This window comes from Anopheles nili, chromosome 3 (assembly GCF_943737925.1).
Source record: "Anopheles nili chromosome 3, idAnoNiliSN_F5_01, whole genome shotgun sequence".
NCBI classification, from domain to species: Eukaryota; Metazoa; Arthropoda; class Insecta; order Diptera; family Culicidae; genus Anopheles; species Anopheles nili.
The window spans coordinates 65,223,898-65,236,077 of NC_071292.1; the positions used below are offsets into that span (position 1 = coordinate 65,223,898).

General features: G+C 47.2%; 1 protein-coding gene across 1 annotated transcript in view; it reads right to left on the reverse strand.

The window, feature by feature from the left end:
• Positions 1–12,180, reverse strand: part of LOC128726584 (zwei Ig domain protein zig-8) — a 106,095-nt gene extending 93,915 nt beyond the window's left edge. Inside the window, exon 1 of the mRNA XM_053820399.1 lies at positions 12,111–12,180. Within this exon, the coding sequence (XP_053676374.1) occupies positions 12,111–12,180 (70 nt within the window). The remainder of the gene's footprint in view (positions 1–12,110) is intronic.

The following is a 12,180-nucleotide window of genomic DNA, read 5'->3' on the forward strand; positions in this document are numbered from 1 at the left end:
CCCCGCACGGTGCGCCGAAACACGAACGTGGCGATATTTTTATCCTCTCCCATTACTCTTCATTCTAATCACCTTTCGATTGGAAAAACACCTTTTATCGAGCGTTGCCGGGAAGTGGGATTTTTGGCTCCGACGCTCTTGTCGGTGACTACGGTGGAACAGACTACCGAAGAAAAGAAAAAAAAGCTGATCGTTATGATGAATAGCATCGGAGTGGAGTGGCACATACAAGGGGAGCTTTTTTTTCTCTCGCTTTGCTTTCTCACCTACGGATTGAATAAGAACGACGCTGTTCACTGCATTATCGGTGGGGTATAAAAAAACAAAACTCCTCACACGAGGCGCGGTTCTCACGCTGGACAGGTGTAACGAACTTACACTTCACGCGTGTTTCGCGCATCGCCGACGGCACGGGGCGTAAATATTGATTGCAAATCCGATGGGATTTTTTTTGCCGGGGGTTTTCCCACAACAGCACCTGGTACGCACTAATGAGTATTTTCGCTGAGTTTGCAAGGAGTTGAGTCGAATATTTTTGGAACATTCACGGTAAATATTTACCCTACTACACATCTAAAGAAATGCTCCTTTTTTAAGAATCTCTTGTTGCGTGAAGCAAGCGAAACGAATTGTAAACATTCATCGTTTCTCAAGTAGCAATAAAGTTACAGCTTAAATTATTCGACGAACATACGACGTCTTGTTACTGGATCAATCTCTCCGCTCTGAGCTTTGCGTAACTGTTTGTTAGGTGAGGAGTTATTTCGATGCAATTTCAGCAGATTCAGAGCCGATATTCCATTGCTTATTGAGTGAATTTACGCTGCTATCACGAGTCCGCGTCCAATCGTTTAGAAAAAGGTTTTTTTTCTTTCGGCAATCGATTGCTTGTGGGTCGTATACTCCTTAGCAAATCGTTCAATTTCATGGAAATTCTTCTAATATCCAACACCGCCCCACAAACGTCGTTAAGAGCGAGTGCAATGGCCCTATCCTAGACCAACGGATGACTTTTTTTCTTCTTATTTTTAATGCTCTCTTTTCCACGACCACGTCGCGCAGGTGTAATAAATTGGACCACAAAGTAGGGAAATAAGTGGAATTTTAATTTAGTTCTCCCTGGCGGGCACCAGACGTTGCGAGAGTGTATGCGTGAGTGTGCCGGTGAGTCCCGGAGGCTTTTGGGCACCGCACGGCATGGTTTCCCGGTGTGCCGAGTCGTGACGAATTTTCTTATTATCATGATATTAAGCTTTTCGCTTCACAATTTTCGTTTTTCCAGTCAGCGTCGCGTTTCGGAACCGGTCGACCGGCCGGAAAGGACGTGCCGGCATCGGTGGTGCAAGAAAGAACCAGAATTTTGATTGATGTCGTGCTTGACATGTTTTTTTTTCGTCGTCACCGTCCTTCTCTTTTTTGGGAAACACCGAAACACACAACGACTCCTGCTCGCACTCGCAGCCGTCGGTCGGTTTGGGTTGATGGTTTGTGCAGTGGCATTAGGAAGACGAAATTCAGCGAATCAGTCACGCTCGTCGGGTGCGGCGCGAAATCAAGCCCACCGCCAAGCATCGGCGCATAGCGAAAGTATTTTGGAAATTCGTTTCCATTTTCACTCCACCTACACCAGCTGGATGTTCCCCGAGCCGGAAAAGACTCACACCGGTACAAAAGCAAGAAGGCTTGGTCGTAATGAGAATTAGCATGTTTTTCGTTCGAGTGCGCGAATGTAATATCGTTTCAGTATTTTGGTATGTTTTACGAAGCTTCTTCAGTTCTCCGAACCGGTACACCCGTTCCAAAATGCCCAAGTGGATTGAAGCGGTTTGATTCCTACGCGTCACATATCCTGTCACAGCAGTAATGAACGTTGCTCTAACAAAGAACACCTTCACCCGATAGCGGGCTGGTGGTTTGTACTTCACGCACGACGCGTGTACTGATGGGTGAAAATAACTCAAAAATAGCACCTTCAGCTCGTTATGGAATGTGAACCTCAATTATACCTTTCCTCTCTAGTGGAAACGACTACATGCATGTGCTCAAAGTAGAATAGATGCTTTGCAAATGTTTAGTACCTTGAATTTGTCACAAATTTCAACTTCCAATTACTTTCATGTGGTGTGGTTCTTTCAATCTCAGAATTAAAAGCCATCAACCAGCACATTGGCTGTCTCGATACGCTTGGCTGATGGCGAATACACTCAAGTTATGTTGAAAGATTACAAGCTCGGTGCCAAAAATACAACATGTGGTGTCATTAGGAAAAGAAATGGTTGCGAATTTCATGCAAAGCTTTTGCTATTGTTTCCAATTGTGCTAGGATATAATATTTTACATGATTTTTTGTTCTCTGTTGGTAAATTATCTCTGATTGAGGCCCTTTTTAAAATCAGAAGAAATTATCAAAAGACCAAAAAACAAATAATGTTTGAGCAGAAATAGAAGATATTTCTTGCTTTAAAGAGGAAGTTGTTCATAATGTTCTGTTTGACTTTAACCCGTTTAATGCCCACTTTTGTAGCATGCTTCCAGAAACTGACGAGAAAACTATACCCTTCTCAAGTTATTGTAAGACGTGAAGTTTCTTTGGCTAAAAGGAAAAAGGTTTCCTGTTTTAACACCACATCAAACGTTTAGCTCATTGAAACCCGCGCTCTGCGGAGTTTAACTTTTCAAATCCCTCCAGCGGAGCGTTTCCTTCCAACCATGCCCATCACCTCCAACGAACAGCCCATTCGCATCCGTCAGCTCATGTCCAGCCGGAAAATGCCGCCCAGCTCGCGCAAAGCTCCAGCGCGCTGCGTGCGTTTGCAGCATTTTGCACCATTTTCGGTTCGCGCGGCTGCGGCACATTGCGGTCGACCTTTTTGCCGTCTCGCGCCTTGCCCACGGGTAACGGCAACCCGTCGGTTGATGCGCTAATCCGTTGTTTGCCTTACAACCGAGCAGGAAAGGTCGCTACGGGATGGGCTGGTCTTAGCTCCAAATTTAGCGTGGCTGCGACTGAACGAACGACTACGCCACTGCATTGTTTATCGTCGCCAGTGGGTTCGCAAAGGGCGGCTAAAGGTGTCGCCAGTTTACCCGCGTCGGAAGCGACCGCTTCCGAGGCGGATTACACGGCGCAACTTTGAATTTTAGGTACGCGCACGGGTTCCTTTGGGTGGCTGGCGGCAAATAAATAAAAACTGTTCTCCCCAGTTCGTGAAAGGATTTTGGCAGCCGTGCGGTAGGATTTTGGCCAGAACGTACCAATACGCAGCCGCTGGTGGGAGGTTCATCCACTGCTTGCTGCACCCATGGCTGTTGCTAGTGTACCCGAGGCGGGAGGATTTATTTTCCATTCCAGCAGGTGAAGCGCTGCGCATCGACGAAAATCTTTTTCTTTTTTTTCTCATTGCGACAAAACAGGGTTGGATTTTTCCATTCCAGGTATACTGGGCCGTTCTAAAAAAAAAAGCGCTAGAGACCCAGCAAACCTGGTCCGTTCAAATCCGGTACAATTCCTTTGTCGTCAGGATTAGCCCATGCATCCTGAAGAATTGCCGTTGTAGAGGGAAAACAGAATGTTGGAAAGCTCCCGAGGCACCACGGTGCGAAAGATGGTGGTGGGTGTTTATTGGCTAACCCGATCGTTTTGGGGATTAGAGGATACCGGTCGAGGTCGATCGAAGCCTTCGGTAAGCTGATTTTCCGCGGAAAACTGCAAAAAGGTTTGATCCGTGTCGGAAGCGTATTGCAAATATCTTGTTCATTGGTCAGGATAGGTCAGCTTTCCGTGAACTGGAAGCCCTAGACAACAAGTATGAACGAAATGGAAATTTCAACCTCAACTTATGTTATTTACCTCTCGAAGTTTATGAGAAAAAAAAAGAATACATCAGATAACGAGCGTTGAACAATATTATGATTTTACCATAGTCTTGCATTCGTTTTTTTCCTTTTAGCCAAATAGTGAAATGTTCAAGAACTTAAAGCACGTCGAGCTAAAAAAATATAATGAATCTTAAATAAAACACTATTCGTAAGATTCGCCATAGGAAAAAAACTTCAATCAGTCCAGAAAAAATCAGCCTTGCCAGCTTTGTATATCAAAGAAATAATGCAAATGGTTTCTTCAAGGCAACCAGCAACATGGCACGAAAGGAGTAGCAGATGGGGCACGCTTCGCTGTAGAAAACTATAAACCGTGACTGTCACTCACGGCTGGCAGGAAGATTATGAAGGGTTCATCAATCCGCACGTGCAGGGATAGTTGATGAACTCGAACGTGGATGTGCTGGTTTGGAATGGCAACTGAGTTGGAGTGCCAGTGCCAGTAGCAGTTTACCTACATTCGCCATGCTAAGACACATCCCGTAGGACGTTGATATTGCTTTATACCTGATTTTCACATCGCCCGTGTGCCCGTAACAAATGAGGTGGTATAGAATATCATTCAAGTGAATAAAATTTCTTTCTTCCAGCCGTGTTGGTAATGCTCTAAAAGGTAATTGCCACTCAAATCGTTTTGATCATGGAGGCGCCTGGTACTTCACACATGAACTTCACGCATGATATTTCTGATGGAGACGCCTGGTAGTTCTTATGGAGGCGCTTGGTATTTACATGCCACCGACGAAATGTGTTTCCTGTTCAATTTCTACTCAAACCGTTATGATCATAGAGGTGCCTGGTATTTTACTTGAACTTCACGCATGGTAGTTTTGATAGAGACGCCTTTTAGCTCTTATACAGGTGAATTCTTATAGAGGCGCCTGTTACTGGGATTATTGTAACGGGTTCTTATAGATTGGTATTGTTGTTGGTATTGGATAGGTATTTACATGCCACCTACAGAATTTGTTTTCTGTTCAGCCAGTTGTGCAACAAATGTCAATAAATAGTCTACTTACTGTTGCCCATTGCACTAGCAGAAATGGCAGTGATAAATATTTCCCAATGCTTCCCTCTGTTCAATCCAACACATCGCAATACACCACCCAAGGGCGTACTTTTTTATGCGATTCAATCATTTACACCACATGGAATGTGCGATACGGATTCAAATGTCACAGATCAATGCAAGATTTACTGCACTCTGGTTTGCAAATTTGAAAGGGCGTTTTTCGTTTTCTTCTTTATCATGATAACGGTGAACTTCCGATCGGTATTCCGAACCCAGCAATGGCAATAAAGTAAGTTATCTTGTTTAACGCCACATCCATCAAAAGGTAACCGCAATCGTGGGCACACCAGCTGGTGCGAATGCATTGTGCCCACCGGTGCAGATAAGAAAGGAAAATTCAGCCCCAGCTTCCGAACGACCGGCTCGGTAGAGGTCGAGGTTTTACACGTTCTAAATCAATTCTCACCGTATGGCAAGCGGCTCGTGAGGTATGTGCGCCCACGGTGAGCAATAAGTAGCCGACTAAACGGTCCATAAATCTTGGTGGGTAAGTTTTTGAAATTTTTCGATACCATCTCGCCGCCGGTACCACAGCCGTGAGCTGGCCCTGCCGGCAATAAATCTGTTGCTCCGGCTGGCGGCATTGGCTGGCTTCATTCCTAGCACGGTTGTGAAGGACCTCGTTTGGAAAATCCGAAACAGCAGCAGCCGTTACTTTTCCTCTCAAAATTGCACCCAACCAAGAGGGCTTTGGTGTCGCGAACGGAGAAAGCCACGGCAGTGAGTCAAAAGGCAGCACATGAAAGACCTGCGAGATGAAAGATACGCCTGAGAGCAGGCCGAATTCACTCTGATCGATTGCTATCGACGTAAATTATGTGCCGCACACAAGAGCGTGAGTCGGGCCATGAGGCACGTGATAAATTGGTTGATTCGCGAGCCCGACAAACTATGCATCAATGTGACGCGCGAACCAGCTGCAGGCGGGTGGTCTGCAAATGGGAAGCCGTTTTAAATTCGACACCCTGCCTACGGGCAAAGATAAAGCGTAACGAGGGTTGAAGGGGACGCTTTCGAAATGTTAATTTCCCAGGGCTTTCAACCACTTACGGCCGACTTTGTGGCTAACGGATAGCTCCCGAGAGACCGAACCTTTGATGGAAAATATATTTCGCTGCTCGTTTTTGGGGATTTTCCCCAAATGCCCCTTTATAATTGACTTACAACTTTTAATACCCGCTAACGGACAAAGCACATTCCATTGGCGTAAAAACGGCTCCGAACTAATCATAAAGCCGTTTTCCATTACCCAAAACTGCCATAAACGCTGTCTCGGAATCTTTGAAATCACGCCTTTGAAAGAGCCTTTTTAAATCAATCTCTCCCAAGAACGGAATGATTATATTGGCGTGGTGTAGAGTAATACTCCCAGGCACGTCGTGCGCGTGAACGACGACGTCGCCGATGGAAACAACCACTCAGGGCTTACGTTAACGATCGCTCCTGCAGCACGTGGCCGCGTATTGCACACCGACAGCAGGGTGGAAGTGAAGTGTGGAAAATAATTTCACGCGAAATTTAAATTTCAATTCGACTTTCACTTCACACTCGATTCCGGTTCTGCTTTGCTCAAAATCTTTCGAAGCGAAGCTACTCCAAGCGATTTCACGCGCACCGGAGGGGTTGACGTAACGTACGTTTACTTTTCATCGATGCGCCGATAGCAATTTTCACGTCAACGCCAAATCCTTCTCACTCTTCTTGGGGTGGAGTTTGGCGAGCAACAGAAAAAAAAACACACACACGAGAGCATGCGAGTGCGCGAAAAGGTGAAGATCGGAAAGATAGAAATGCCTCAAACTCGATTCCGCTCAACACCGACCGCCAAACCGTCGGCTACCGAATGCTACTTTGCCAGGAAGGATGTTTTTAGCTTTGACAAGCTCCAATTCTCCGCACTGCTGCCACCGGTTTGACGGTTTTGCTGGGCAAACAAAAATGGCGCGTCCCAAAGCTGGCGGGTAAATAGAAACTCGCTTACGGAACGCATCACTCGCTCGTGAACTGGGAAAAAGGTGAGCTGGGTCGAGCGAGATTCAATCAAACTGCAATCAGGCCTCCATTTCGGATACGCCAGGTTCGGATGGAGCAGTTTGGCACGTGGAAAAGGGTTGTTGGGATCCTCACGGTCCATCGTTTGCCGGTTGCTACTGAGTGCTTCCGAGGAACTTGACGTCGACCGCTGGAAGGTGTGACGAAATCGATTTCGATGGTAAAATCGAAAATAGTAGTAAAACTCTCGAGGGTGCACGGTGGCCGATTAATACACAATATTTTATAGATGCTTCGTAGGCAAACATTAGATTGGAAGCACATTGTACAAACAGGAAGTGACTCATGTACGATTTTTCAATATAAATAAATAAAAAGGTGCGCTTAAAAAGACTTTCGTTTTGACGTATGATTGCAATGCTTTTGATTCATACGATTGCAAATCTCAATACGGCAGAATATTTTTTTTCCATAATGTTTATTTCCAACGAAAACCAACGAGTCAGTTTTGTTGAATGAGATAACATTTCCGTGACAGACGTCGTGGTCTCAAGCGTAGCATGTTACTGTATAGCATGGGCTGCATTCTGGAAACAGGTTGTTCAACAACTGATCAAAACAAAACGCGTGACGGCATTGAGGCCGAAGCAGTAAGCATGTTGTTGTAGCGCGCTAACAACTTGTTTTTCGTTCGTTCGCCTGTGTTTTCGTGCTTTAATGTGCCGCAGCGACGTACACTGTTACGCTTGTTCGCACGCTTGTTGTTGTTCGTGGAACTACTACGCGCCGTTTTATGCTGTGAGCTAGGACAAGCTTACCTATACCATCGGTCCACCCACCGTGGGGGTTAAGAAGGAAAAAAACAACGCGCACCAAGCGATCGAAAGCGCAATGCCTGCCCGTACGCAGTCCTGGTCTGAAACGCACCCCGAAAGCGAAGCGAACGTGGACGGCTTGGCGCATTTATTCCCCATTGATTATAATATAAAATTATGTTAATTTATGCTCGGCGCACCCGGCTCGACCCTGCTGGGGGCACGCGCGTACGCCTCGGAATATGATTACTGTGCGCTGAAAAGCTTTTGCGTTTTGCTTTTTTTTCCTCATTCCTTGCTGAGTGAGGCGCTGCAAAAAGGCAAGTGTTGCCGTTGGCGATTTCTTTTTTGCTTCCTTACGCCAGATCGACTTGCAGTTTGCCTTCATATCCAGCCGGGCACTGTTTTATTCACGAAGCGCCAACCTTCGGAGGGTTTTTTTTACCAAACATATACCACCTAACCACTCACGGTACTGGCGGTAGGCCGGTTGGCTTTCGGCAATTGTCAACAACTGAACGCATCGGGCAGAGCGGAGAGTAGAATACACCCAGTACAGATACGAGCTGAAATAACGAAGCAGCAAAAGCCACATCCGACCGAAAAAGCCATCCGCCTAAGCCGCCGTACCGAGTGCGTGCTCGGTGGAAAAGTTAAGTAAATTGTCAACGCTAATTTGCATCTTGGCCGCGCTCGTCTTGCATTCCTTTTCCGTCGCTATTCTGAGCCTTTTTCCTCATATCCGTCTCTATGTCTCCCCGCCAGGTTGGGTTTTTAAGTCGGGTACCCGAGCCAGACTGCCAAGGAGCTGCGTTCCTGTCCTGCCTTGCTGGTCGGAAACATGACAGCTGTCAGGATTTAGATACCCATGCCATCATACACGGATTTGGGATCCCCGTCTCGTTGCGGCCACGAACTGTCAGCAGTATCCGGGTGTCGGTGTTCCGGCCGTTTTCCCAAGCTACCGTGGTAGCGCCATCGAAGCCATGTGAAACCTTCACCAAACAAGTGAATCGATGACACCAAACGGACCAGCTCGATAACACGCTTCGGTGGTACGCACTTACACGCGTCTGTGGTGCGGTGAGCTTCCGTTACTAAAACCTCATCCGGCTCGGCACGTGCGTTTTCCGAGCGCTTCGTAATGGAAAATAATGAAACCGTTGTCGATGGGCAATTTCAGGCTAATGCGGTGAATTGTAATACGCTTTCGATTAGATATTGGCGCGTTTGTTCGCAAGAAGCTCATGCTGGTGCGTGGTAACGCAATGGAACGGAGTGCGATCTGGAGTGATTGATCTTTGACGAACATGCTCGCAAGCGAAACCCCTCGACGGTAATGCCATTTCGGTGGCGTTGGCTCAATAGCACCGAGAAAGTGCTCACGAAGTGTGAAAGAGCCTTTGAAGGCGGGCTTTTTTCAGCAGGAGGAGAGATTTTCCACGTAACCAAGTTATATTTGCGACTTATTCAAAGCCGGCAGCCATCGTGGGGCTACGTATGGGAAAATTATTTCGATGCTATAGAATTATGCACATCGCTGAAACTTGATCACGAGAGCTTTGCATTCCAATCTGTGGCTTCAGTGAATCCAATTGCCTTGCATGTGGGAGAAAAAATGGTGGACCGATACAATTTGCTCAATTTCCATACTCCTTCGAGTGCTGCCTTCGCTGTGTACTCCGAGCTAACGTTCTGATTCTGTGATTGGCTACAATTTGCTCATCAAAGAACCAAGAAAAACGAGGGACACATTCGGCTCTACAAATTTCGCTCTATTTACTCGGCTGCCTTTATCGCATCCGCAAACATAGCTCTAATGCTAATTTATGACTATTTTTCGATATCTCCGACTCAAACTACCGTCATGCTTTTCTGTCTCATGTGCAGCAGCCCGAGTTTTCTAAAATAATTAAAACTGTCCCATCAACGACTGTTTGCCTTTTGAAATGGCCCAGTGCATCGGAAGGTTTAATTATGTAAATTTTGGTCACCCGAATGCAACGTTCCCGCCCGACCCGGTTCGTCCGCAAAAGGGGACACAAACGCTTCGGCATCAAATGGGCCACAGATTGTTGGGTTTGCTGGCAATCTGCGGCAAATCTCAAATTAGCTTCACCATGGCTACTTCAAGCGAACATCTTCTGCCCGGATCGGGTTTTGGATCGGTTCCGTGCCCAACTCAGCCATTGCCGGCTCTGGCGTCAGACGTTGACCTGTGGGGGATTATCTTCAAAGCAAATATTCATACCATGTACAACGGTTCGATAGAGATTTATAAATTTCCCAATTTGCGAAGGACCGAGACTGCATTAGCGCCAGACTGAGCGCATTCCCAGGCGGCCGGTCCTTTGGAAGCTTTGAGGGTTTCTTTGGTGAGCAGAAAAGAAAAGAAAAATAGCGCTCCATTGTTCGTGCTCTCGAAACTAAGCATGGTTTATATTATTCTTCTGCCCGCACTGTTCCGGGCATTTAGCAGCACAACCGATCATAACGCGAACCAGCCAGCGACGTGCACGCTCCACTCATGAGTGGCGCTCCCTGGGGTTTGTCCCTTTCACTCGACGATGCGCCCGAGCGATAGTGTGCCCTGGAACGTGACTTTGCTTTAAAAAGAGATTTTAAATTGATACAGCACGGACGGCAACCCGAAGGATGAATGGAGCGAGCGTGCATGTAAGTATGCACGTCCGGTGCCATTCGTCCGGCTTTTCCGGGTCGCTTTTCCTGCATCTGCATGTTCCGCCGCTAGCTGGGAAGAAAGACTCGCTCGGGGTACGCGACGTCGGTAGTTGAAAACATCTCTCCCTTGCTGCCAGTGCCAGTGGATAGATTCATCGTCACGTGACGCGATGCGATACGTTATCGATTTCCGTCCCGATAATGGAGCTACGCCCTTCGGGAGGGCCAATATAGAAAGCAACTGGCAGTGCTCGGATGGTCGGAGTGGAGTGGAAAAATTGAACTTTTCGAATGACTAATGGGCCTGCCCGTGCTCTGTACGAGCACGACCCGTCCGGGGCACGCTGACGGCTGGGTTTGACGATCGAAACCGAAATATTTCACCATCCCCACCGGAGCGCAGTGGGCGAAAAAATGCTTCCTTTTTTTTTTGCAAGCTGCCATTCTCGAGCGAAAGCTCAAACATTTTCCACCCACTTCGAGGGTGCCAAGCCCGAAGCACCAGGCCACGTCCAAGTCTTGTTGTGCAATTACTGGACACTCGTGCTACGGCATTCGGTTCGGTTGGTTCGCTCCGTTTCGCATTTTTCCACCCGGCTGGAGCAATTAATCTTGATGTAAAATATCGTTCCGGAACGATCTTGCCCGAAAACGGGGAAGCGAAACAAAAAAAAAACAGAAGCTACAACAACCCAACACAACAAGGACACGTCTGCCGTGGTACAATATCCTGGTTCACTAGGGCACGCGCGTGGGAAACGGACCGGGCCCGGCCGTGGATGGAAAAATCAACAGTCTCGAAACTTTCCTTTCCGCTGGCGGAGCTTTCGGTGGCCCGGACACCCTGCTTGGCTGTCGGTCGGACGATTTTGGGGCCGTCCCTGCTGGTTTCGGACATCCGGGGCGGATTTACGGCCATGTTCTCGTACCTCTCGGGCGACCCTGGTGGCGACCGTGCGCTTCATTTCGGGCGCTGGTGGCAAACAAAAACGACATGATCCGACCGGCTGATCCACCGGAAGACAGGCGAGACTAATATCTACCCAGCCCGGGGCCCGGTCGCCCTCGACGCTGTCGGATAAGGTACTATTTCTGGAGCTAATTGAAGTGATTATGTATCACCACTTGACGGCGTTGTTTTATATTCGGAAACCAGCGAGCAGCGCTAAATCCCGCAGCACGAGATAAAGATTTTTTGTTTCCTGTGAGCGAGTGGCATTTTCTAATGGCACAGCTGCGCAACGGTGGTCGGAGCGAACGGTCGCGGATGTTTTCGGGCGTAGGTCACGTACGAAGGATTATTGATGGCGCAGGCAACAGCAGCACCCGGCAGGACATGCTGCACTGACAGCGTACTACTTTTAAACAGTTTTTCGACGCTCTTGCGTAGGGTGTTATTGTATTCTTTCTATTCTTGGAAGAAACTTTTACAGCGCCATCTGTTTGGCTTACAAGTGGATAAAATCGTACGAAGCAATAGCTTTCGAGAGATTAGGAAAGTATGTAGAATTTGTTATCAAACATTGCACAGGACATTTCAATATGATAAAGGTATATGCGAATAATTTTATTGAACCAAAAAATGCTGATCCTTAGCTTAGTAACTGGCTTTCTTTGTTTACGGGATCCGTTATTTGTCAAAAAAAAACGTAAAAAAATGAATTACTTACCGGAATCTAGCGTGGTGGCTAGGAGAATCGATGGCAGGCAAAGAAGAATCAATTTAAGCTCCAACATCAT